The sequence below is a fragment of the Diceros bicornis genome, chromosome 27 (assembly GCF_020826845.1).
Source record: "Diceros bicornis minor isolate mBicDic1 chromosome 27, mDicBic1.mat.cur, whole genome shotgun sequence".
Classification (NCBI taxonomy): Eukaryota; Metazoa; Chordata; class Mammalia; order Perissodactyla; family Rhinocerotidae; genus Diceros; species Diceros bicornis.
In genome coordinates, this window is record NC_080766.1 from 41611331 (window position 1) to 41638840 (window position 27510).

At 51.4% G+C, this 27510-nt stretch overlaps 1 protein-coding gene across 3 annotated transcripts in view; it reads right to left on the bottom strand.

Moving 5' to 3' along the window:
• Positions 1 to 26266, bottom strand: part of PRDM15 (PR/SET domain 15) — a 68812-nt gene extending 42546 nt beyond the window's left edge. For all 3 annotated transcript variants that reach the window (XM_058523146.1, XM_058523145.1, XM_058523147.1), the window contains exons 1-5: positions 26221 to 26266; positions 7777 to 7822; positions 7098 to 7191; positions 5345 to 5498; positions 3137 to 3389 (exon numbers count right to left, since the gene is read on the bottom strand). In XM_058523146.1, the coding sequence (XP_058379129.1) occupies positions 3137 to 3389; positions 5345 to 5498; positions 7098 to 7191; positions 7777 to 7813 (538 nt within the window). In that variant the 5' untranslated portion in view covers positions 7814 to 7822; positions 26221 to 26266. The remainder of the gene's footprint in view (positions 1 to 3136; positions 3390 to 5344; positions 5499 to 7097; positions 7192 to 7776; positions 7823 to 26220) is intronic.
• Between the last annotated feature and the right edge of the window lie 1244 nt (positions 26267 to 27510).

A 27510-nucleotide genomic window follows, 5' to 3' on the forward strand; every position in this document is an offset into this window, starting at 1 on the left:
TGAAGCAAATTCAGAAAAGAGGCAGAATTAAATTGAGTCTTAGCAGTTCTGACGCTCACCAAGGAAGATTCTGAGTAACAATTTATGGGAAGACTACTCGTTGGTCCACTGGCCACCAACATGATTCTTCTAGAACATCCTGGTGGTTCCTAAGGCCCCATTCACCTTCCTCTGCCCCACCCCCTCAGGCCAAAGGCACAGCAAAGGTCACAAAAGGCCCCCTTCCCTCTACCATACAGCAGTGGGCTCCCAGGTGCGTCCACACTAGAGGCTGGGATGGAAAGAGGCCTCATCGCTGAGAAGGAGGGAGAAGCCATCTTCTGTAGGATCTGGATAATCTGAAGCATGCAGAAGACCCACTTTCCATATACTTCGAGGCCTCTCTTCACAGGTCTTGTCATCAACTCTAGTTTCTAGGAAGCAAGCAGCGGTGGGCTCCTAATGCGTGGCTTCAGCTGGGTGAGGCATTCAAGACACGCACACGAGACTGCTCTGGGCCCCAGCCACTTGGGGTGGGCAGGGCTGGAGCAGGGTTCTAGAAGCTCCGCTGTGGCAGGAGGGGACACCTGGGGATTCAGGGAGGAGGGGCTTCGGGAACGGGCTGGGCAGAAGGCCAGGGTGCTGGGAGGCAGTGCCGGGGGGTCCCCAGGCAGCTGCTATGTTGCTATTTTACCAGCAGCAGATAGTATCACTGACCCCGGGGCGGAGAAAGCCTGCCCAGGAGTCACCAGCGCCACCAAGGCTAAGCGATCATTCACCAGGTGGCGCTCTCAGGAAGAAAAGAAATAAGGAACCCAACCAACCAACTAGTTGACAGTACTGAATAACTTTCACTACATTTCCAAGAAATCCTTGGTTACCATTTGTCTGAAAACAAAGTGAAAACTGTAGAAAGTATTTCTAAAATTTTAGCATACCTAAGTTGCTTATTTATTTTCCCAGTTCAAGAACTTGTTTAGGTGACCATGCCTTCCAGTTTATGCTGGTCGCCCTGGCGTAATTATTAACGGTGCCCTGTGTCCTCAGAATCTAGAGGAGGAAGCAGTCACGCCAGTATTCCTGCATGAGAGCAGTCAGGACGCAATCAGGAGGCAGCCGTACTGGACCACACAGTCCCGGGTCATCATTACAACCTATTCTCTCAGACTCGGCGCCAGATGAAAGAGCTCTCCAGCAGGTGAAATGCAAACAGAACTGTGTCTCCGACAGCGGCAGCAACCTTTGCTTTGACTTTGACCTTGAGCATCATGAGGGGTGTGCCACCATCCAAGACACAACTGACAAGGTCAGCCTCTAACAACCCAGACCCGACACGCGGTCTGGGCTGGTCCTGGGGCACACACGGCAGCAGCTGCCCAGGCCCTAAGGAACGGGGACATGAGAAAAACGGGTCAGGAAGATCTCGGTGACCTTGGACAGCACCAGGAGAGCCCGGCCTCCTCATGCTTGGAAGTGACGCCTGACCCAGCGGGGTGCCCCTGATGCCTCTCTCGGGGGCCAGGCCAGGTGCCTGGTTTTAGCAAATCCTAGAGGATGGGGCTTGAAGCAGCCAGGTGAAAAGCTGTGGGTCTCTCTAAACTCTGTCCCCTTCACGATCAAAAGAAAGAACACCCCACAAAGCCCAGCCTTCCTCTGCAAATATCTCTGTGAAGAGGGCAAACCCTCCGTTGCCACCAGAGCCCGGAGTGCAGGCCATCTGGCTCCCACATTCCCACAGGCGTACTCAGCAACTCACACTCCACCACCCCTCACCCAGCCTGCAGTGGGTTGAAGAGTGGTCTCTTGAAATTCACATCTGCCTGGAACCTTTGGAATCAAGATAAGATGAGGTCAGGCTGGATAAGGGTGGGCCCTAAATCCACTGACTGGTGTCCTTATAAAGAGAGAGCACAGAGACATAGGGAGAAGGCCTCACGAAGATACAGGCAGGGATCGGGGTGAGGCATCTACAAGCCGAGGAATACCAAGGCTTGCCGACGACACCAGAAGCTGGGAGAGAGGCCTGGAAAGGATTCTCCCCCACAGCCTCCAGAAGGAACCAACCCTACTGACACCTTGATCTCAGACTTTGGGCCTCCAGAGCTGAGGGACGATACACGTCTGTTTAAGCCCCCGGTCTGTGGTGCTTTCTCTGGGTAGCCTCACAGACTCCTCCCCTCCCACACTGCGGTGTGTGCCCACCAGGAGCAGAGATAAGCAGGAGGGCTCCATCGGAGAGCAGTTCACAAAACCTCAACCACAAGGCACACACACGACAGACCAGAACCTTCCAAATATGCTAAGACCCTTACTCTGTAGAGCTGTCTGCATCACAACATGTTCATAATGAAAAGGAAACCATTCTTTCGTCAGAATCCTGCTGTTTTAGGGCTTAGAAGGAGAGTCAGTGCCTATCTCTCTCCCTTGAGCAAGTGATCTTTGCGGCCACAGTAAACCTGCTCGCCCAGGGCAGTATCAGGTTGAGCACGTGACCTGCTGCTGTTGCAGGTCAAAAATGCCAGGCACGAGCAATTTCACACGGCCTCTCAAGGTTATGTGAACAGGACCTGTGTCAAACAGACCCTCAGTGTGGGCAGGAAGGGCTTCAACTCAACGGACCCCCTTCACAGAGCGATGCCCAGACCCTGGGTTGGCAGGACACGTATTTTGATTTGCATTTCCAATAGGAACGATGGATTTGGGCAAATCACACAGATGACCTTCACTAGGTTTTTCTTTGAACACGCGTGCACACACGCGTGCGCACGCACCCCAAATCCGGGAGGAGGCTGCTACAGGGTGGACAGCACCAGCACTGGAGCCGGGTTCTGGGTTCGAATCCGGATTCCTCCCTCTCCTGCACTGTGACTCAGGGCAGGTCCCTTGACCTCTCTGTGCTCCGTTTCCTCTGCCCAAAAACAGGGACAATAGCCCTGCCTCAGTGGACTGGGAGGACGAGTTACAGTGCAGAAAGCCCAGGGGTAGCCGTGGTACCCAGCGCCCAGATTCCCTGTGGTAGAGCTGAGAGCTGGAACTTTCCACCAGCGCTGTCCTCTCACTAGTAGTCAGGATACTGCGTGTGGCCACGGGGCCGTCAGTCCCCGGGGCGAGGCCCCACGGAAGGCAGGCCACAGGGCAGGGGGGCGTCGCCACGTACCGTGGACACCTGAGCAGGCCTGCTTCAGCATAGGCTTGTCCATCTTCTTGGCGTAAAAGGCCGCGTACCACACGCGCAGCTCGGTGCCGGGGGGGATGTCCCGCGACGTGGTGAAGTACACGTCGCTGCCGTGCTGGTAGGCCGTCAGGTTCTGGTGCTCGGGCTCCGCCGCCGGCCGCACCAGCATCATCCAGTTGCAGTCGTCCTCATTGGAGGTGTCGAAGCACACGGGGTGCCCGTCCTTCTGGAACACCTGAGGGTGAGCACGAGGGGCCAGGGAAGGAGCTGGTTATCCACTGGTCTGCATGTCAGCGTGTCTGTGTGTGTGTGTGTGTGTGTGTGTGTGTGGCGGGGGGGTGGGGGGAGGGCTGCCGAGCAACCAGTCTGGACAGGGCTGCATCAGAGGCCCACTCAGGCTCCGTACAAGACCTGTTTGGGTTTACAGTCATTAGGAGGGTCACAGGTGGGCCACGTGGCTTAGACAGGTCAGGCTGGTCACAGGCACAAGGGAAGTAGTAGCCACAGCAAAAGGTCCAGCTGTCGTCGGGAGACCCGAATTCTACACACGGCCCAGTTGGGAATTAGGATGCTTGAATTTTACTCGTGGTCCAGGTGGGCATGAGGACACTGGCTCTGTTACAAGCGTGTCTGGTGGCTTTAGCAAAGTTCCTCGGTCTCTATAAGCTGCGCCCTCATCTGTAATACAGCACTACTGCCTTACAGATTAAATGCAGACAGGGAGCAGAGGGAGAAACTTAAATATTTTGATGTTCAAAGTAACCACACGAGTCTAAGAAGGTTCTTGTTGCCTGCTTTCTGATGCAATCCCGGCTTCCTTGCTGTAGGAAGAAACTTCTCCCCTCTCCTGAGCCCTCCTGTAGGGACCCACTGCTAATGAGCTACAGGCCCCCTCTGAGGATGCAGCCCTCAGAAGCGAGGGGAGTGAGGAGAGAGGGTCACTAGGCAGCTAGTGGCCCCCAGTTGGTGTGGGGCATGCTCGCAGTGGGCTTCCGCCTTCCCTCCGGTGGGCACGAAGCCGTCCCCGGGCACACAGGTGCTCAATGCTGAGCCTCTGCTGAAAACAACTCAATACCAGATGCAGACCTTGCAAATCAAGCCCCTGAAAGAAACCAAAATGGGCACAGAGGACTTTTTCAAAGAGGCCTCAGCCCAGCCACGTGTGTGCCCACAGCAAGGATGCCGTCGACCGCCTGGGGCCTGTGAGGGTGGCAGCAACAGCCTTCCTGGGGCTTGGCTTCAGGCCTCTTTACATCCTTCCTTCATGCCAAACAGCCTTTCCTTCTTTTAGTTCTTTTTTTGTAAACAAATCCAGCGCCTTTCCTTTTACCCCATTTTGCCCAAATTGCCTTATAAGCTCAATTTTCCAAGGACTACAAAAACCCAGGGTTATCTGTTTCATCTCCGTCCTGAAACATGCAGATCTTTGCTACGGGTCCCTAAGAAACATCCACTCTGCGTAACTGCCACCCAACCAGCACCTGATCCTCTCTCATTTACTTCACAGGGGTTTCTGAAGCCGTGCCCTGGGCCGGGCAGCGTGCTGGCCACCTGGACGGAACCGCGAACACCCGCCTCTCCCGGCCTCACAGTGCATCCATGGGTCTTATTTTAAGTATTCTAAGTCCTCCCTGCAATTCACATCCATTTTGTTTTTCTCAGTTTCACGTAAAAGCTGCCTTTTCCCAGTCTGATGTGCTTTTTGGAGCTGCCAAACTTTGTCCCGGTGGCTCACCGCTGCCTCAACCAAACATCTCCCTTTCGAAAGAGTTTTGCAGAGTATAACACACTCCACAGAGGTATGAAAATAACCATATGATGCACCCTTGCAAAAATCTACAGAATCACCACCTCCCGAAGCCTGCGACATCAACCTGGGCTGTCAGAGAAGCAAAGGCAGCATTGTGGTCTACTCTTGCATACGTTTTAAATACACTCTTGTTGGTGTTTTGCAAAGTTGAAAATTATAAAATACTCACTTAACTTTGATGCTCTTGTGATACAAAAACAAACTAAAAACAAAAAAGAAGAAAGAAATATTGTGTTGGAAATTGAGCAGAACTACAATATTTAGAGCTGCTTCCAGGACGTTTCTAAGTCCCTAGAACTCGGTGGTTACAGCTCCCTGTTCCCACAGAGGAAGGTCATAAACCACCAGATTCCTGAGCTCTTGTAGGCACCAGCCTTTACCTTCAGGGGAAATGCAGATTCCTTCTCCCATTTGGCGACTCTCCTCGACTCAAATGGACCAAACTGTGTTCGCTTGACAAGCTGAGTTACAGCAAACACGCCTTCGGCTCCGTCCTCCAGTCGTCTGATCTCCAAGTTGGAAGGAAGGGACGACCTAGAAATGGAACAAACAAGAGACTCTTGGCCCCTGAGCGCCCTTGGCTGAGGGCGGCCACCCACACCAGGGGACAGACAGTTAAGCTAAGAGCTCACTCTCACAGACCACCCACAGCACATGACGGAGGAGCCATTCACTACAGGATGCCTTTAAAATCCCCATCTGGGAGACAGGGCTGACACGCATATACGTTCTAGGTGTGGGGGCGATGCGCCAGCAGAGAGGAACCAGGCTTGGCTCTTGCCTACAGAGGCGCACGGTCCAGAGAGGGAGGGAAGATCAGAGAGAGCCCCATGACCAGGTGCCACATGGAAACTACCACAGGCAAGATACAAAGTGCCATGGCATTCCACAGACCAGAAAAGGGTTTCCAGCTAGGCTGAACCGGGCCGGTTTCATTGAGGATGTGGCCTTTTTAAGTAAACCAGGAGAATGTCAATGATGGGGCGCTGAAAGACGGAGGCAGGTGGGCTGGGACCTCAGGATGAGCAAACCCAACCCATGTCCAGGAGTGGGGGGGACGTGCATGGCACCTGGAGCACAGGCCTCTCGCAGGAGTGCATGGGAGGTACAGTGAGATGAGGAACCCAACCACAGAGGTCCCACTGCAGGATTGGTGGTTCCCACTGGATTTTCATAGGCAGCAGTGAACCACTGAAGGTTTTGGGGGAGAGCTGATCAGATCTCTACCTTAAGTAAAAATATTAATCTCTTTGTTTTGAGAAGGGAAATCACAGTAAGAAAAAGTAAATAAATTAAGAGGCTGGGAAAACCAGCTGGGAGGCTTCTAGAAACAGCACTGATAAGATCATAACAATGTTAGTGCCTCCATGCGCCAGGCCCTGTGTCACGTGTATTGGTCACAACTTTACGGGGGGTACTGTTATTCTCTCCACTTTACAGGTGAGGCACTGAGGTACAGAGAGGAGAATGCCTTGTCTGAGTTCAAACAGCCGCCACGCGGCAGACGGGGCTGTGAACCGGGCTGTCACTCAGAGCCCCTGCTCCAGCCCACTGGGTGACACGGGCCCCCAAAGGGAGACATGGAGTGGCAGAGCCTCTGAGCCTTCTCACCAGGTCTGCAGGTGCTTTTCCAGAAGCTGTGATGGCTTTGCCTTGTTACCCACACTCATTGCCCAGGGCCCCCCACCCCAACTACCCTGCCCACGTGGGCACTTGTCAGATGGCAGGTCTGGATTTGGACCACGCGGTGAACTGAGCAAGAAGACTTGCAACTTGGCCATCGCTGCTCATCACATAAACCCACTCAGCCCATCGGCTCTTCCACAGTTGCCGTGCTGTGTCTTGGACAGCTTGGCTCCTAAGAACCACAAACTAGACACAAGGCATTCCCTCTGAAGCCTCTGAAATGCGTCCTGGCTCATCCTGGCGGCAGGCTACTCAGTTCTCAGTGGGATGGACATCACAGGTGCCTTCTGGAACCTGAGGACAGTCCTCACTCAGCCTTTCCTTCTCCCTCTTCTGTTTCCTCCCTTTTTGCAGACGTGGAGGCCGCCAGGCTCTCGCCCCAGTTGACACATAGACAATCCTGTTTGCCAGGCAGGACTGTAAAAACAGCTGGAGGCAGTCACTCACCTTGCCCTGCTTAACACAAAGGAGTCTTTGACCATGACCACGGGGCCCAGCTCGGGACATTCAGAGTCGTGATACTGGCTGCAGTCTTCACACCCTGCGAACAGACATCCGAGCATCAGAGTGGACAGTGTGAAGGGAGGGAAACACCCAAAGAACATCGCACGGCTCCAAGCCCAGGAGGCACAGACTCCCTGCTTGATAGCAGTGACTGGCAGTGCTCCCCACAAATATAAAAGAGTGGGAACACAGGACGTGCCCCCCCAAGGAGAAGACTCAGCTCTGCGGCACATTTCAAAGCACACAGAGCCACCTCTAGGGCGACAAAGAACAGGATCTTCCCAAGGAATGAGAATAAGTGAAAAGTCACCAATTTAACCTGTTTAGCATAAATCTAACATACTGCAAATCCCTTTCTAAACCCTTGGATTACTTTCCTGAATCAACTGCCACCCCCGCTGCAAAGTGCCCTTTCAGGAGTCCTGAGAAAGATGATCCTTTTAAAACCACACATTTGTCACGTAATAAATCATGTAATAAATTGTTTCTTAAAGCAAGTAAAATCATTTCCATTTAAAAAGCAACCATTTTTCTGTATTATAAAACAAAATGTGGACGTGGCTTTGCCCAGACAGCAAGGGCGCGCCCGTCTGCGTTTGCGGACAGGCCGCGGGCCACTTACAGATGAACATGATCTCCTCGCTCCCGTCTTCAGCCATCTCGGACACCTGTCGGGACACGAGAGAGCATCGTTAACGATGAGCTGTTTGCCAAAGCAATTTTTAAAGACAATTCCTGCTAAGGGCCTCGTCGAGCCTCCATGGATCTTACCTCGCGCTTTAAAGGCAACGTGCAGTGGGGTCCCCTTTATTGTGGGATGGGGCTGGGGGCCTCGAAATGTTTCTCACCTAAAATAATGTTATTCTTCAATAAAAGCAATTGATTCGAATGGCTCTAGATTAGGAAGTCTTCCTGAACTCAGATTCTCATCTTTTTACACCAGGCATCGGTTTCCATTTATAAAATAACTATATCACCATTTTTAAAAAGCCAGTTTTCACACTGTCACTTCTTTTTTTTGTTTTCCTCTGTTACTGGACTGTGAATTCCTCCAGGGTAACCACATCTAGTCTAGTGCAGCCTCCATTTTTCTGCAGCTGCTAACCTGTGCCTGACACCTAGGGACACCTGTTTCTTTGGGACTAAAGCAACACGTGACATCATGGAGGAGAGCGCTCCTGCTCTCCACATAAGCCTTCATCAGATCCCGTCGCTTCTATTTCCTAGTCATCCTTTGAGCACAGCAGGCAGCTGAGGTCAGGGCCCCACATATGTGTGGGGTGATCTGAACACGTCAATTCTGGGGCTTCAGGTTCTTGACCAAAAATGCCATAAAAATGCTCACCTCGTGCAGTTTTAGGGGGAGCATAAAGTGAGACATACCCAGTATGTGCCACTAAACAATCTCTCCTCCTCTCTCCCACTCCCTCCATCACCGATTCAGCCGCCCCAGCACATCCTTCCTGCACCCCACTTCTGGTCCGAGCCCCTCCATGTGTACTGGTAGGTACCTTTCAGGGAAGGTGTGCAGGGTGGCACTTCCTGGATGCTGATTCCACCCGCCCTCCGCCCCATTCCCATCCCCAGCAACTGGAAGACATGAAAAGCAGACAACGCAAAGTGCAAACGAAAATTTAGATCTTCCCAACACGTTTTTATGAGAAGAGCAGAGAATGGAAAACGTCACTGTGGAAGAGTGGATCAGCTATAAGGAAACAAGGCAGAGAGCTGAGATTTCCAATTTGCCCTTAAAATGCCAAGGATAAATAACCAGGGCATATTTTTTTCCAGACACAGCACAGTGTTTTTTCTTTTTCTGGTAACACCCATTTAAGTTAGAAGGTGTCTCCTGTGGCCCTAGCAGGTTTAACGTAGGGTTTCCTAGTTGATGGGCTCCACGGGCGTGCTCAGGGACCAGTCTGAACGGGGACAGCAGCTGGTCACCGAGCAGAAGGTGAAGAGGGAAAAGAGGCAGAAGACACAAGTGGAGGCCTGCGTTGAGGAGCTGCTGAAGGGCCCCCCGGAGCCTGAGCCCGTCCACCCGCCGGCAGGAACACTCTCCACCCGCAACACCGGCTCACAGTCGAGGAAGCTCTGCTAAGGGAACAGCGGGTTCCCAGGAGGCAGCCCCGAAACTGCAGTGGGATCACGGGAAGAATACAGTCCCTAAAACGCTTGACAGACCCGGAGAGTACGGACAAAGGGAACTGGCTCTGGTCCTCCTTGTGCAAGCCTGGCTAGATCCCCCGAGGCCTGGGGTGGCTGCCTCTCCCCTGGGCCAGCGCCTGCCCCTGGTCTGGTCTCTCAAGGAGGCAAAGCAGATAGTCCCTGGCTCACCCAGTGTCCCCAAAGAAATGGCTCTTCCAAGCGTACCCACTGGGAGAGGAAACTCAGCCAAAACAGTTTTAGAAGTCGCATGGGAAGAAAATGAGGAAGGGCAGGAAAACAACTCAAAGCTTTAGCCTCTTATTATCCTGGGCTCTTGTCATATTTAAATGTTTGAGTCCTGGGAATAACATTCTTTATTAGAAGTATCTAGCCCTTAAAACATGGCCTCTGAAATGGTTCTTTAAGCCCAAAAGCACAGAGCACAGCCACCCAGGGCAGCAGGTCAGGCCTGATGGAAGGCAGCATCTTGAAATCTGTGCTCGCGGCAAAATCCCTTTAGTGCTCAGAATGTTCCTTTGCAGAAGGGAAGTCCAGTCTCCAGATTTCTCCAGCATGTAAAAAATCCCAGAATAAGGGACTGTAGATCCTACTGCTGTAGGAAAATGACAAAAAAAAGACTGAAAGCGTGAGTTTCGGCCACTTTAACCACCAATCCCGGGAGAATGTGCCTTGCACGGGTGGTTCTCAAAGTTGGTCCCTGGACCAGCAAACAGCAGCACCAGCAGCACCTGGGAATTTCTTGGAATGCAGATTCTTGGGCCCCGCCCCAGACCCGCTGCGGCAGACTCTCTGGGACGGGGCCCCACACCCTGTGTCTTCACAAACCTCCAGCTTATTCTGACGCAGCTCAAGTCTGAGGACCACTGCTTAAACACTCATGTGACTACTACACAAAACACTAACCAACCAACCACACTGCGATCTTTGGAAGACCACAGGAATGGCATCAGGAACCCAGATTTATCACGGATGTCAGTTAGGCTCAGACCAGGACCATCTGCACGTAACGTGGTGGGAATTGGGGAAGGAGGGGGGATCTTGGATGAATGTTCTCTAGGACAAGTGGAGTACACACAGCAGGCCCCTGACGTCAACTGTTACAATAATTTTGAAAAACAAGACTAAGTGAGAGGAATGGGTCTACCTGATTTCAAGCTTAATTATAAAGCTACGGTAACGTAGACTTTGGTACTGGTGAAGGGACAGACATAGAGATCCATGGAAACCGAGTAACAGATCCCCACAAACACGCCCAGTGATTTCTGACAGATTCATAAAAGCAGGTCAATGGAGGAAGGACAGCCTTTTCAACAAACGGTGTCGGAGCAAATGGACACCCACGGGCAAAAGGAAGATAACCGTGACCTCATCTTACACAAAAATTAACTCATAGTGGATCACAGACTTAAAACATAAAACAGTATAATTTTTTAGAAAAATGTTGGAGAAAATCTTTGAGATCTAGGGCTAGCCAGTTTTTGGACTTGTCACCAACAGCATAGTCTATAAAAGGAAAATTAAATTGCACTTTATCAAAATTTGAAATTTTTGCTCTACAAAAGATGCTGTTAAGAGGATGACACGACAAGCTGAAGACTGGGAGACATTTGGGCAAACCACACAGCTGTATCCAGAATATGCTAAGAACTCTCAAAACTCCACAGTAAAAATACAAAGAATCCAATTAGGAAACAGGCAAAAGACATGAACAGACATTTCACCACGGAAAATATATGAACAGCAAAGAAGCACATGAAAAGATGTCCAACATGAGCCACCAGGGAAAAGCAAGTCATAACCACAGCGAGATCACCACACACCTACTGGAACCATGAAAATGCTGGCGAGGACGAGGAAACACTGGGGCTCTCATCTGCGCTGGCGGGAACGGAAAACCGCTTGGCAGTTTCTGATAAAACCAACACGCACTTGGCCTATGACCCAGCAATGGCACTGGGGGCGTTTATCCCAGAGAAATGAAAACTTACATCCACACAAAGTTCTGCACACTATTGCTCCTAGCAGTGTTATTCATAACAGCCCGAACTGGAAACAACCCAGATGTCCTCAACGGGTGAATAAGCAATCTGTGGTCCATCCACACCCCGGAATACTAGTCAGCAATTAAAAGGACTGAACTGTTGATACACGCATACAACAGATTCTGAATGAATCTCCAGAATGGTGCTCAGTGAAAAAAGCCAATCCCAAAAGGTTCATACTGTGTGATCCCATTTATATGACATTCTTGAAATACAAAATCATAGAGATGGAGAACAGATTAGTGGTTGTTGGGGGTCAAGGAGGGGATGGGGTAGAAGGAAAGAGAGTGTGGCTCTAAGAGGGCAGGAGGAAGGATCCTTGTGGGGAAGGGACGTTCTGTATCTGGACTGGACCAATGTGAGCATCCTGGATGTGATATTGTACTGGAGTTCTGCAAGATGTTACCGGGGGGGAACTGGATAAAGGGCACACGGGATCTCTCTGTATTATTTCTTACAACTACATGTGAATCTACAATGATCTCAAAATAAAAAGTTTAATTAAAAAAGATATGGATGGGAGATCTGTAGATTAAAAGTGACTTCAAGCGCAACATGTGGGTGTGGTCTGGATCCTGATGGAAACAAAGTGAGTATGACTTTTATTGGATCACTGAAAATCTGAATGCTGACTGGACACTTGACCACATTATGGAACTAGTGCTAAATGTTTTAGGTGGGCTATGGTATTGTGGTTATTTTTTACAGGCTTTCTCCCGTAGAGACACAGACTGAAATATTTACAAATTCAATTACATGATCAGGGTTTGCTTCCAAGTCTATTGGTGGGGAGTCCTGGACGGGGGTGGATGGGGAAGATCGGGCCCAGGTGATGGCAGCTGGGCTGGGTGATGGATGCAGGCAGCAGTTGTTGCTAGTCTGTCCACTGTTTTGTGTGTTCAAATTTTTCATAATAAAATTACTTGTAAATGGTGCCGACACACACCCTTCCCACATCCCCCCTCCTATTCACTATTCCCATCCTTCCACCAAAGCTGGCCTTGGAAATGTGCCAAGTCCAATAAACTCTTTTTCTTCACCTCACTTGACCTCCTGGTTGCACTGGACACGGCTGACCACTCTCCTGTCTCGACAGTCCCTCCTCTCTAGTTCTCTCCCCCCTGTAACTCCCCCATCTCAGAACGTAGCTCCAAGAGACCTGGACTCACCGCATCACCTCCAACTGTCACACGGACTCTACCTGCAGCCTCTATCACCTCCCTCGGCCACGTCTCACCTTTTCCCCCTGGAAGGCCGCAAGGGTCTCTGGATGGCTCTTCCTGCTCCACTCAGGCCAGCCAACCCACTTTCCACACCATAGATAGATTCTTCTAGAACATGAACCCAATCATATTACTTGACAGCCTGAAATTTAACGGTTTCCTACCATCCCTGGGACAAAACCCAAACTCATCAGCCTCCTCTGACCACCTCCCTCTTGCTGACCCTCTGGGGCACAAGACCTTGTTTTAGTTTCCAGAAACACCAAGCTCCTTGCTGCCTCCAGGCCTCCGACATGCTGTTCCCTGGGCCTGGAACCTCTCCCGGCTTCACCGCTGGCTCACGCTTCCTCACTCTTCGCGTCTTGGCTTAACTGTCGCTTCTTCGAGGAGGGGTGCCTGATCCAACTGCCTAAATGAGGGCCCTCGTGACGCTTCCTAAAAGCACCCTGCAATTCTCCTTCCCCCACTTTTCACCTCTGCAGTCGTCTATGTATCATTTATCTGTGGCCCTGAAGGACCAAGAAGACGAGAACCACCAGCACAGGCTCAGGCCTGCACAGGCCGGGCACAGCATGGCGGGGCATCTGATAACAGCATCAGCCACTTCTCGGAGTACCTCCCTCTCCTCCCTCGGGCCACCTCCCCGCCGCCGACACCCCCCCCCCCCCAGCCAAGCTAGGGACAGGAGTCTCCCCGGGGCACACGGCCTGCTTCCTGCAGTTCCCATTCTCCGTCTGTGTCCTCCTCCCCCGGAGTCCGCCCACCTTTCAGGACAGAGCCCAACCCCCCCAGACACCCTCCTCCCCTTCAATTACCCTCCCCGCCCCTAAACTCCCAAACTACTACGCAGTTATCTCAAGCTGTCTTTAGGTCATGTACACTGTTTTTTGTACCAGATTTTTAACAGAAGCTTGATATTTATCCTTCTATTCACTCTCTCTCTCAATTCTTATGGACTCTGTACACAACACTCTGTATGCAGTAGAGTCTTGATAAACCTTTAGACTGGACTCCCTCTATACTCCAGCTAAGTAAGAGTTGGTTGGAAAGTTCCAAATGCTTCGTTTGTACCATTTATGCCAGGAAGTTCAAAAGTTTGGTTAGATGAGCAGTGAGACCTGGAAAAGAAATATTATGCATTCCAAGTAAAAAGTGATTTTAGGGGGCCAGCCTGGGGGCATATTGGTTGAGTTTGCAGGTTCGGATCCCAGGAGCGGACCTACGCACCGCTTGTCAAGCCATGCCGTGGCGGCATCCCACATGCAAAATAGAGGAAGATGGGCATGGATGTTAGCTCAGAGCCAATCTTCCTCAGCAAAAAGAAGAGGATTGTCAATAGACATTAGCTCGGGGCTGATCTCCCTCACCAAAAACAAAAACAAAAGTGATTTTAAATACTTACATCACTTTTTCACTATTTACAGAGCACCCGCCAGGCACAAGGTTCGCATGCCACCCCCAGCCCAGGACATGGACGGCGGGCCGCGCTCAGTCCTGCCCCACGCAGGCCAGGCCCAGAGCTGAGGTCCTTCTCCTCTGTGGCCTCCTGGGGTATGGCTACATCGGCCTGTCCTTGCTTTCACAGGGTTCCTGCCTTCCTTCCCTTGGACACTAAGCCTGTTTGAGGGTTTCCAGCTACACATACTTGAAAGAAAGTTTAAACAGAAAATCTGTGAGTGAAGAAATCCTGCAAACCAATACTGCTGTTATGGGAAACGGTAGCTCGTCCGGACAGCGTCTGGCGCCCGTGAGAACGTTTTATCAACTCAAATAGACAACATCCCTCTCCTGCCCTGGTACTCCCGGGACACCCACCACCACCAGGTTGGGCTGAAGGACTGTTTTATTTGGGGCAGCAGAACAAGGATGAGCCCTCCCCACTTCCACAAAATACTGCAGGATGAGGGGCATCCAGGGCCTGCTGGAAGGAAACTTGGGGGGTCGATGCATAGGACCCAGATTTGGCCAAACAAACATGTCCTCATCTTCCACTTCTGGGGAGAAGCCAGCGAATGCTTCAGCCCCCCGGGGAAACGCTACGCATTCGTTTCTCAGTACAAAGGGGGAAAGGTCTAGAACAAAGTGCACCAGCTCTCCCCGTGGTTACCAGGCAGAACGGCCCTGGCAGGTTCAATCACAAAGTCGCTCCGCTGTACAGGGCCCAGGAGCACGGCTGCAGGGGAGCACCAGCCCAGTCCCATCCCTCCAATCATGGCCTAGTGCTCCAGGGCCAAGGTGACCCGCCGGGCCCAAGCCTGGCCCCCTCAGGCAGGTGGTAAGGGGACCCAGGTCCCTTTCTGCGGCTGCGAACGTTCATCACCCAGAACTCTGAGACGAGGGAAGATGCCCCACCACCATCCTCAGCTCAGAAAGCCCAGAAACGTCAGTTTTGCACGAACTGTCCATAAACACAGTGTGGTTCTGCAGAACACCAGCCACTCGGAGTCTCCCACAACCTGCCGCTAGTCAAACACTGATCGAGAGAGGAGAGAGAGAATAAGATGAGCAAGCCTTGTATTCCAGCACAGACCAGCTCAATCAGTTTCCCCAGGAAAACAGGTCTGCGTCTCGGGTCCTGGAAGGGGAAAGAAAAGCAAGTGGAGGCTCTGCTCCGCCTCAGTGGAACATGAGACCAGAACATTTTTAAAAGATTAATATGAATCTGACTCCTCTGGCTCCCTCATGTAAGTGGAATCATAACAGTATTTGTCCTTTTGTGACAGGCTTATTTCACTTGGCATAACGTCTTCAAGGTTCATCCATGATGTAGCAGATGTCAGAATTTCCTTCCTTTTTAAGGCTGAGTAATATTCTATGGCATGGTTACACCACATTTTGCTTACCCATTCATCTGCGATGGACACTTGAGCTGCCTCCATCTTTTAACCATTGTGAATAATGCTGCTATGAACATGGGTGTACAAATACTTCTTCAAGACCCTGCTTTCACTTCCTTTGGGTGTATACCCAGGAGGAGAATTGCTGGATCACATGGTAATTCTATGTTTAAGTTTCTGAGCAACCGCCATACTGCTTTCCATGGTGGCTGCACCATTTAACATTCTCCCCAACAGTGCACAAGGGTTCTAATTCTCCACGTCCTCACCAACACTTTGTTATTTTCTGTTTTGTTTTATTTTTTTAATAGTAGCCATCCTAATGGATGTGAGGCAGTAAAAGATTATTTTTTAATGTGATCTGCAAAGGTTGAGATTTAGAAAAAGTAATCAGTTTTGAAACACTGGAAAACGAAAACTTCACAACTTTAAAACACAGGTAGCTAAAAATAACTCAAATAAAAGGCGTTTTCAGGGAGGTTGTTGATGTCAGTGTGAAATGAAGATTATCTCCTGTCTGTTAACCTGGCTGGGGCTTCCCTGCCTGCCCCCACCTACTTACGTGACAGAGGGAGATGGATAAAAAAGCAAGGTGATAGGGGCTGATGTCCTGGGAGTCTATGACTGGCCTGGATCGTTAACCAGAGTCTTTTCTCTTCAGTGTCCAAAGCAGCACTTTACAACAGAAATATGAGGTGAGCCACACAGGTAATACTTTTTTGGCTGTTGTTAAGTTTTGAAATAATTATAGATTCACAGGAAGTTTCAAAAATAGCACAGAGAGGTCCTGCACATCCCTCACCCAGTTTTCTCCAAGGGTTATATCTTATGTAACTATGAAGACGATCAAAACTCTTATATAACTATAGCATACCCTCAAAACCAGGAAATTGACCTTGGCACAATGTGTGTGCACATAGTTCTTCATCATCTTATCACAGGTGGAGACTCCTGTGACCACCTCTGCAAGATTCAGGACTGGCCCATCACTGACAGACCTCGCTCATGCGTCCCCATTACAGTCACACTCCTTTCCCCACTCCCACCCCTAACCCCTAGCAACCACTAATCTGTTCTCCATCTCTATAATTTTGTCATTTCAAGAATGTCATATAAATGGAATCATACAGTACGTGACCTTTTGAGATTGGCTTTATTCACTCAGCATAACACTCTGGAGATCCGTTCATGTTGCTGTATCAATAGTTCATTCCTTTTCACTGCTGAGTAATATTCCGTGACACACTGGCAATTTCTGGAGAGATCCAGTTTCTTCATATCGCCGCCAGTATTTGGTGGTGTCACTATTTTTTATTTTAGCGATTCTCACAGAGGTGTAGTGGTGTCTCATTGTAGTTTTATTTGTATTTCCCTAATGACTAATGATATTGAACATCTTTTCAAATGCTTATTTGCCATCTGTAAATCCTCTTCAGTAAAATGTCTCTTCACATCTTTTGCCCATTTTCTAGTTGGATTGTCTGGTTTTTTTACTGTTGTGTTTTGCAAGTTCCTTACATCTCTAGATCTTTTGTCAGATATGTGGTTTGCAATTATCTTCCCCCGCCTACAGCATTGCTTTCCATCCTCTTAACAGGGTCTTTTGCAGAACAAAGGTTTTTAATTTTGATGAAGTCCAACTCTGTGATTTTTCCTTTTATGGATCGCACTTTTGGGGTCATGTCTAAGACGTCTGCACCAAGCCCTAGGTCTCCTATGATTCTTTGAGAAGTCTTATAGTTTTGCATTTGTCTATTATCCACTTAGAGTTAATTTTTGTATACGATGTGAGGTTGAGGTCCAAGTTCATCTTTTTGCCTATAGATGTCCAACTGGGCCAGCACCACTGAATTGCTTTGTCCAAAACCGGTCTGCCATATTTGTGTGGTTCTATTCCTAGGTTCGCTCTTCTGTTCCATTGATCGTGTCAATCCCTCCACCAACACCACACTTGGTGGAGGTCAATCAATACAGTCTTGATTACCGTAACTTTATAGTAAGTCTTAAAATTGGGTAGAGTGACTCCTCCCATTCTATTCTTCTTTTTCAAAATTGTTTTAGCTATTCTAGTATCTTTGCCTTTCCATATAAATTTTAGAACAATCTTGTCTATATCTACAAAAAATCTGGATGGGATTCACATATGTAATTTTGATAACATTTTATTTAACAGCATATAGCCATAATATTATCATTTCACATGTAATTAATATAAAAAATTATTAATGAATTTTTTCATACTAAGTCTTAGAAATTCCGGGTATATTTTAGACTCATAGCCTGTCCTAATTCACATCAGCCACATTGCAGGTGCTCAGTAGCCAGCCCTCGTCTAGAGGCTCAGGGAAGTTTTTTTTAAGCAAGAGGGACATTTTCCCTGGGCATGTGCCCTTGTGACAATATTAAAAGCATTAAGGGAAAAATCACAAAAGGGAAAAAACAAACAAATGAGAGCTATTTTCAAAAACCTGTGCTGCAGAACAGTCCTCAAAGACACTCTGGGGGGGACCCAGGGTGGAGGGAGTAGGTGGATAGAGAGGAATTTTGTGGCCAATAAATTTGTGAAACATGGCAGATTCCCATTCTGGAGTCCTGATACACAATTAAGGGCCCTGAGGAGTCCTGCAATGCCAATCTCCTGAAATGGGTTTAGCCCAGCAGTTCCCGCATTTATCTGGACCAGGAACACTCTAGCACACGTTGATCAACATGCTAGAGCACCAAGGTCCAGAGCACAGACTTTGGGTGCATCGGTACAGGGGAAGGGCCTGGTCCTGTTGTGAGAGGATGGATGCTGGGGACCCGGGTGTGAGTCTGGCTCTGCCGTTCACAGGATGTGAGAACCCCGCCCCCCTCCATGGGCCTTGGTTTCCTCATCTCTACAAGAGGGATGGCATGTCTACTCTGAGCCCCCTTCCAGCCTGCACAGGTGCGATTCTGAAATTCTAGTTCATCGTTAGGATCTCATAAAACGGTGGTTCTCAAACACTTCCATCCCACCCTCCTCTCTCCCGCTATCACTACTTTGCCATGTATGTATTTTTCAAAAGCGAGCTTTCAATGTTACAAAGAAATGGCAGGACACAGTAGTCACTTCTCGTTGTTTATTAACCAACAAAGTTCAAACTCATGAATTTGGCATTAACAATTCTGTAAACCGGCTGTAACTTTCCTTTCTTCCTAATCTGATTTCCCATTATACACAATGCTTTGCTCCAGCCAAATTAAGTGACTTCCCACGCCCCAGGAGTTTCCACTTCTGGACTCTTCCTGATCCTCCATTACCCCATCTTCCCCCGCCCCGCCCCCACCACCCGCACCACTGCCTTCTTTCTCTTCTGGGTTCATCTCTCCCTCTCTCTGTTTCTCTCTCTGTCTCTCTCACACAATTGCCATTGTTAAAGCCCCAGGCCGTCACTGTTTATGCCCATACCCTTTCTCACCCGCCACAGTGAGTGCACCACGAGGGCAGAATTCGAGTCTGCCAGGAGCCACATGGCCCGGCCCAGCCCGGGGCTCAGGGACCATTTGCGGAACATTTCACGTCCTGGAGACCAATTTCCAAGAGCCACTTCCCTCGACCCACTGGCTCCCAGCCCAGGATCTGCAGGCTGACAGTGGTTCACGGCAGTAGACGTGCGGAGCCCAGAGTGCCTCTCCATGTGTCTTCCAACAGGACAGAAACAGACAGTGGGACTCTGCCGCTGGCACGGATCACCAGGTGGTTCAGCCGCTTCCCAACCTCAGGACGGGCCCAGCTCGCCAACAGGCACCGGGTTTCCAGGCACGGGAGACGGGGGCAGGAGGGCCACCCTGACTGGTCCACACCAAGCCCCCAGGTCCAGCCTCTCCTCCTCCGCACGTGCGGCCCAGTCTCCCACTGCCGCTTGCGCATCCGCGCACCTACAAGGTCAAAACCGGCCCCCCGGCCCAACGCAAGCCACCTCAGGGCCAAGCCCCTCCATACGTTAGAGGGCTGGGTCTTCTTCTCCCACTCCTTTCTTTTTTTCTTATTTTTATTCTATTAAAGTGAACAGCGATGATGCATATGCACAGCTTTAGAAATCAAAAAGTGCCCTCTCCCACCTCCCTCGTTTCCTACCCGGGTTCCCAGGTCCACCATTCTCAAGTCTCCCGGTTTTTCTGCGTCATCTACTTCCACATCTCAAAATAACATGCTTATACTCAGGTCCCCTAATTTCTGAATTTGGGGTGTTGTATTTTTAGTTCTTATTATGGTCGATGAGTAGTTAGCCTTCCTACACTCCTCTTCTCTCCCCTCATTCCTCAATATAATTTTAGTTAAATCGGTGTGTCATTTATTTAATGACTTTGAAAATATTATTGATTGCTTGCTTCAGCAAATTCATGATTAATATATTTGCTTTCTAGTACAACCTTTTTAAATGTAATTGATTATTTTGTATTTGCTTAGTTCTTGCTTGTGTGTGAACTTTGTCTGTTGTGTATATGTTTTGTTTTGTTGTTTTATGTGTATGTTAGATTTTGTGTTGTTTTGTGTAGGTCTTGTGTAGTCTGTATTTTGTTGTGTGTTGTTTTGTGTAGGTCTTGTTGTGTTGTCGTGTGTGTAGATTTTGTGTGTTGTTTCTGCTATTTGTGGAGGTTCTGTTGTGTGTGTACGTGTGTAGATTCCGGTGCTGGTGGTGGCAATGTTGGGAGGAGGGTCCTCATGGCTATACCTCCCCACATCCTGCAGTCGCTTCTCCTTACTTTTCTTCTTCACAGGGTCAAGCCAACAGGGCCCAGGGGTTCCACCGCGTTCCTGGAGCCCGCCCCTTCCCATCCCGGCTGCCCGTCAGGTCTGACCCAGAGCGCATGCTGGGCCTTCCCCTCACCATCACTGGGATTTGTTTGTCTGTTCTCTTGGGTGTGGAGCTCTTGTTTCCTGAGGCCTTTGCTTCCATTTTCTCGGCTTATTCCTTCGATCCGGGGAGCACATTTCCCGCAGTTTCCTTAGAGTGGAACCTGGGAGGTAAGCCTTGTGAGTGGACTCGCCACGTCCACAGAGGTCTTTACGCTCTTCTCACACGACGGCTGGTCTGCCTGGGGACACGGTCGTTTCCAAGCAGAACGCTGAAAGCAGGCCTCCGTCGTCCTCCAGCTTCCAACGCTACAGCTACCTGAGGAGGCTGACATCTTCCTAGAAGGCAAACCTGTATGTGACTCCCTACCCCAGATCTTCTAGAAGTTTTGTTTCAGCTCCAGTGATCAGACGTTTCCGGGCCTGCTCGGATGCTAAGCACTAGCTGGCCCTTTGGCCTGGCATTCACGGCCTTCAGCCTGAAGATTTTCTTGTATTATTTCTTTTATAATTTCTTCTGTTTTCTCTTTCTGAACCTCTTAGTTTTGTCAAAGACTCCCCTATATTTCTGATTTTAAGAGGGACTTCTGAGCAAAGAGGGGAGAGAGGTCTGCACCCTGCCCTCTTAAAAATGGAAACTGCGGTAGTGCTGAGCTTCTCAGGCTGATGAGGGCTCTAACAGGCAGTCATCTTTTTGCTTAACAAAAAAAAACAGGGAGTGAAGCCTAATTCTTACTTCATAATGGGCCTTGTGTGACAGACAAGATATTACAAAACCAGACCCCTTGGGAGCTTTGATGGTGAGAAGATCCTCACGCACTCTCAGCATAAGGCTGGGGAGCACTGTACAGAGAGAAGCGGCCGAGAGCAAAGTTCAGAGAAGTCAGATGTGCTGTGGAAAGGGACCCAGAGGGACACGAGGGGATGTAGACAATGGGACCAATGAACCAAATGGAAGTGGCCTGGTCAGAACCAGGATTTTGTAAACCTCATGACTAATATGGTACTAAAATTGCACTTATGCTTCTGGCCACAATAAAAGGCAAACTTACTATAATCAGCATATATATTTTTTAAACTTACAAAAAGCTTGAGAGTTACAAAACACTTGGAACACTCCTCAAAGACAGATGCTTTGCTGGCAGGTATGGTCCCTGGTCCCTTCTCCCCAGAGAGCAAGCGGGAAGGGACAGCTCTGCCACATGACCCCACACAGGCCCCTTGCACGAATCATGATTTGAGGACAGTCGACTTATAATGAGTTTGCCTCCAGCTGCCTGGAGGGCAGAAGGCATTTAATAAGGGTTTTGTGATGATACTTGTAATATATTGGTGCTCGAAGTTGTATGCTGGAGACACAGACTCTGCTGAAGATGAAAAATATGGAAGCCAGACGAGGCCAACAGCACAGGCACATCTCAGGTAAAGAGTGGCCTCATCTCTGAGAAATCCAAGCTCCAGTTCTATGTAAGTTTGTGGAAATGGGACCCCACAGGCTCCGGAAGACTGGAGGGGACGATCCAGAGATGGGCTTCTTCACTTTATTAGGACCAGAGGCCTCAACAGGGCCCCCACCGTGAGCCTGAGCTGCCTCCCGGGGCTGGTCCACGGGTCCCTCTCCATCCCAAACCACCCAGGACCACTTCCCAGCCTCCACGCCTCCCTCCTCTTATTTCCTCTTCCAGAAACTCTCTCCCTCCATCTCTCAAACTCCTACCTCATCTTGAAGACCTGATCCCAATGGCCCTCCTCTTGGAAGCCCTCTGGGCCACACCTGTCACACACCAGGCACGCCACACCCACCTCTCCCTGGGAGGCCATCACCACCTGTGCCTCCCGTGTTACACACCTCTCTGCAGCACCAGTTACGCCTCTCAGTTATTCATGCCAGCCTCCAACAGAGCTCACTCAATAAAACAAACCAAAGTGCTTTCCTCCACGTCACCTTCCCCATGGCTCTAAGGCCCCGTTTCTGTTTCCTTTGGTGGCAAAAGTCCTGGGAAGAGCCCTGCTGGCCTCCTCACCTCCTGTTCTCTCTTGAAAGGGAAGATTCGCCCCCACGGCTCCCCCAAGGCCCTCCCACCGGCCAAGTCACCTTCCATCTTTCAGGCCAACCCTCCTCGGGGCCAGCTCTCGGCCTGGGCACCATTCCACAGGTAGGCCCTCCCTCCCTCCCTCTGTAAACCCTTCCTCCCGTGGCCTTCCGGTCTTCTTGCCGTCTCACTGGATGCTCCTCCCTAAACCCCCTTCCCTTCCCATCTCCCACCCAACACATGAGCCACAGTGGGGCAGCCCAGGTTGGCTCCTTGGTCCTCTCTCCCTGTGGACCCAGCAGTCAACCCCACGGCACCCCCAAGCCTGCATCCCTGGTCCAGCCCTCGGCACCCCTCAGGCCCCTGACCCCACCCGATGCCTGGTTCCAGGCACAACCGACCTCTCTGCCAATATTCCCGAAAGTGTTTCACTTCCTCGCACTTCCGATGACAGCTCAAACTGCTCATCCCGAGTCTAAACAGCTGCGAGGGGCGTAATTTCCAGCATATTATAAATATTGATTTCTTAAAATAAAACTGTTATGTCACCCTTCTAAACATGTCTACCGGCATCTAAGCACTTCATTGATACCCTCTGTTTACAAAGCACAGGAACCCGCTCTTCCTCACCGTCAGAAGTTCACAGCCTTCCTTCTCTACGATCTCCTGTCTCCATCACTGCAAGTGTTAAACCCAATGTTACACATTCGTGCTTGAAATGCCTCTACTGATCACACGACAGATATGCATGTAAATCAAATTAGTCTTCATTCCCTAGGACCGTAAGGTTGTGCTATTTTCTTCTGGATTGAGTTATCGTTGCAATAAATGGAACCCCACTGATCAAAACAGAAATACAGCACACACTTTGGTAAACAGCCATCTAACAGAAGCTGTGTATACTGAGGCAGACAAGGCGTCCTCCCCCAGTCAGTTCACATACGATGGACAAACGTTCAATTCTGTTCCTAGTCTTGGGTTTTACAATGTGAGTGCAGGAGACTCTGTTCCACAGACAAGTAGACGGGAACGGAAGAGCTTTGTTACTGCAGTGTCGCTCACAGCCACTATCAACGACCACCATAAATGCCCACGGGTCCACCTCCTCCATCAGCAGACAGACACCTTCCACCTGCTGACAGCTCAAAGTCTGTTGCTCACAATGGAGTCGCTCCCCTGACACCCACACATCTGTTGGGCCCCTGGGGTTCCCACATACCAAGGGCCATGGCCCACGTTAAGACTGGGGAGGGGGGTTGTCGTCTCCTGGACAGCGGGAGGAGAGACCTTCCCTAGGATGAGCTGTTTGATGAGAGCGTCTGGAGAAGGTGAGGGTCCTGGGCCCCAGGCAAGGGTCTCCCACACCCCAGAGGATGCTGGTCTATAGGGCCCTGATTCCTCCTGCTCACCCCCCTAATCTGCACACCTGCCATGTGCCCCTCAGTAAACGGGACCTCCGTCACCCACCACACATGTCCCAACCAAAACAGCAGCAAGGCCTGCCTCGCTCTACAAATAGGCTTTGTCCTGACTTCTCATTTCCTCTTCCGCCTCCACCCTGTTCCTAGTGGAATCTTGTCGGGCCTGGATTCCCCACGCAGCAGCCACTGGGTCATCTCTATAAAGACACAGATGCTGTCCCACCCATTGGCACTCAGGACAAACTCTGAATGGTGAACAGCCTTGCTGCCCTTCTGTGCTTCCTCCCCTCAGCCAGACCAGCCTTTCTCATCCTTGGGTGCACAAAACTTAGTCCCACCCCAGGGCCTTTGCACTTGCCATTTCTCTGCCTGTGACACCCACACCCCAGTTCTCCACTGAGCACCTCAGAGCACTGGTCTCCATTCAGACGTCCTCTGCTCAGATCTTTCTAGTCTCAACTGCCCGAGTGTGCCCACCCCTACCCACAACGCAGCCTTCACCTGCTGCCCTTCCTTCTTTCTTGTCCCTGCTCCAGCCACCGTCCACCTAACACAGTTTTATTGTATATTGTCTGCACCTCCCTCCCTCCAGAACATCGGGTCCACCGAGCAGGGCCTTCTCTCTTGTTCTCTGCAGTGCTGGGCACATGATAGGCACCCACTGAATAAATATTTGCTGTATGACCGAATACGTGCACTCACGAACTGTCTGAAGTGAACTGGACAGGTAGCGCCCACACTTTACAAATATGAGAAGGAAGCATTTAAGTCATTGCTTACTATCTCAACGGCTGAAACCATGTGTAAGAAACAGTTGCCTTAAATCTCCCTTAAATCTGCAAAATGGGAGGAGTGTTCTTTTCCTGGCCTACACAGATAATATCAAAAGAATGATATATGAGAGATATAGTCTAAGCTAACAGAGTTCCTTCTCAAATATAACTATTCCAAGAAAAGCTATGAGTCTTGCAATTGGAGTTGATTTCTTTATTTATCGTCTTCTGGAAAAAATAACTGTCTCTTCTGCTTCCAAAATGGAACATATTATTTTATTTTTGTTGGCAATTTTTCTGCAAAACTATGAATCAAAGATATCAAGGGAAGAAAACTCTATCAAGGATAAATTTTACTTTTTTTCCCTTTCAAAATCCAAACGATAGTTCTCTTTCTTAGCCATTCACCACAAGGCAGTGATGTCAAGGAAATCCAGAGAAGCAGAGTGGAGCAGGGAAAATGTGGAGCATGTGAAAATGTCCAGGTTTGAAACAAAATAGGGTGGTGGTGTGCCCACATTGTGGGGGAGGGGGCACCTCACTTATAAAAACAAAGTGTCTCATGGTTGCACCCTCTAGAGAGAATTCTCATCGTCGCCTTTGAGGTTTAGCACAAAACCAGGTGCTCATCTACTTTTCATCCTTAAAAATACCTTCAGGAACCAAGCTGGGTTCTCCAAATTTATCTGGTTAGTCTGGATTTTACGAGAGTGGTTTAAGCAAACATGGTTTTTGTGCGTCGGCAGCTATAAATACATACACGGGTCCACTGTCTCTGAGCACACACTTGTTTCTACCATGTTAACGTACCCTCGGGGAGTGTGTTGGGGGGGCGATCTGTGAGCATTTGTGGAAAAAACCTCATCCCCTACATTAACCGCTTCATAAGGGTAAACACATAATAACCATAACTATCAGGCAGGTCGATGTTTCCGTAACGAGTTTTCACTTCTGTCTTCTCAAAGCTGACCCTCGCCGCCAACACCTGTCCCTCTCGCCAGAGGCCACGTGACCAACTTGTCCACCTGTCCGCGCCGGGGCGAGGCCGGACCTCACCTGTGGCCGGCGCGCCCCTTCCCAGCACCGCCACCCACCCCGAGGGCGGGCACATGTCACCTGTCCATGGATTTCACTACCTTCCCTCTGCCACCCAAGGGTTTACAGAAACGGGATGCAGGGCGCTCTGGGGGGCCTGGGGAGCCCCATCGCCCGGACTCCGGGGGTCTGCTTTCCTAACGCGGGGGGCGGGGGTCCGGCGCTCTCCCCGTGCGCCCCCGGGGTCTGTGCCCCAGGACGGGGGAGAGTGACATCACGAGGGACCGCCGGCGACGAAGGCGCCCGGGGCGGGGGCGGGGGCCGGGGGGCGGAGGAGCCCCCACGCCGCGCCCACGGGCGAGCGCGGCCCGCACCCCGGCCCCGCGCCGGCCGGCGGGCGGGGGGCGGCGGGCGGGGGGCGCGGGCCCGGAGCGCCGGGGCGGCGGGCCGGCGGCGGGCCGGCGGGCGGGCGGCGCGCAGGGCGATCCCGGAGCGGCTCCGGGAAATCCAGCCGGGTTTTGACTCCGATCGCCCGCGGTGCCCGCAGCCGGCGAATGTAACAAAGAACAGTCGGCATGGCGGCTGGACCGGGGCGGGCGGCGGGCGGCGGGCGGGGCGGGGCGGGGGCGGCGGGGCGCGGGGCCGGCGGGCGCGGGCGGCCGGGGCGGCGCGCGCGGGGGCGGGCGGCGGGCGCGGGGCCCCGGGCTTTACCTGCCTTCGGAATGTGCAGAGCGGGATCGGATCCGGACTCCGGGTTGCGATCCGCTCCGGAAACTGCGCAGCACCGGAAGCCGGGGGGCGGCGGCGGGGCATTGTGGGAGTTGTAGTCCTGGGGGAGGCGGGCGACGTGGACGGGGGGAGCTGGAGAGCGAGCGGCGTGGACCGTGGAGCGGGAGCTCAGGCGGTGTGGACGGGGGCAAGCGGGCGGCGTGGACGGGAGAGCGGGCGGCCTGGACGGGGAAGTGGGAGAGTGGACTGCAGAGCCGGCGGCGTAGACCAGGGAGTGGGTGAGCGACCATCGTGGACAGGAGAGAGGCAGGGCGCGGGCGGTGTAGACAGGGGAGCGGCGAGGCATAGACGGGGAGTGGACGGGAAGCGGGTGGCTTGGACAGGAGAGCGGACGGAGTGGAGGGGGAGCGGGCGGCGTGGCCGGGGAGCGGGTGGTTTGGACAGGGGAGCGGACCGAGTGGACGGGGAGCGGGCGGCGTGGACGGGGAGCGGGTGGCTTGGACAGGGGAGCGGGTGGTTTGGACAGGGGAGCGGGCGGCGTGGACGGGGAGCGGGTGGCTTGGACAGGGGAGCGGACGAAGTGGACGGAGTGGTCGGGGAGTGGGGTGAGCGGGCGGCGTGGATCCGGATCCGTCGAGGGAAGCGGGCGGGCTCCGGCTGTCCTTTCCCCGAGCCGGAAGGGGCGTCTGGCGGCCACGCGCGGCCCCTTCCCGGTGGCGCGCCCGGTCCGGCGACCCCGACAGCACATGCGGGCAGCTCGCAGGGCCCATTCCCTTCTTTCTGATGGCTACGTGGAGCCTTAATTTCCCTTGGCGGGGGGCTAGGTGGGGAAGGGGGTCGAATTTTTCTTTAAATTGGGTCTGAGGTTTGCTGTCCAATCAATAAATTCTGGATGTAGCCGTTGGGCTCCTCTCATTCTTGGTCGTCTTTCTGGTCCACTCGAACACTTCTAAGCGCTTACTCTGACCCCCAACAAGTAAAGGGCTTCTGAAATCCCCACCTTTAACCACTGTAGCGATGCTACTGTGTGGAAAGTTCGGGAAACGCACCAGGGCGGCAAATTGAGGCCAGAGTTCTCCCACCTCCTAGGTCCTCGTGGCTTGTGTAGCCTCTTGATCTCCTCCATCAAATGTACGTGTGGTTACAAATCTTAGAAACAGGAGGGACTAGAGGTTCGGATCTCTGACTCTAGACCTGGCCTCAGATTCAGAGAAGTAAGCCGTCCTGTTCATTTCTGCCTGGCAAACACCTCCATTAGTAAAGTCAAGGGGA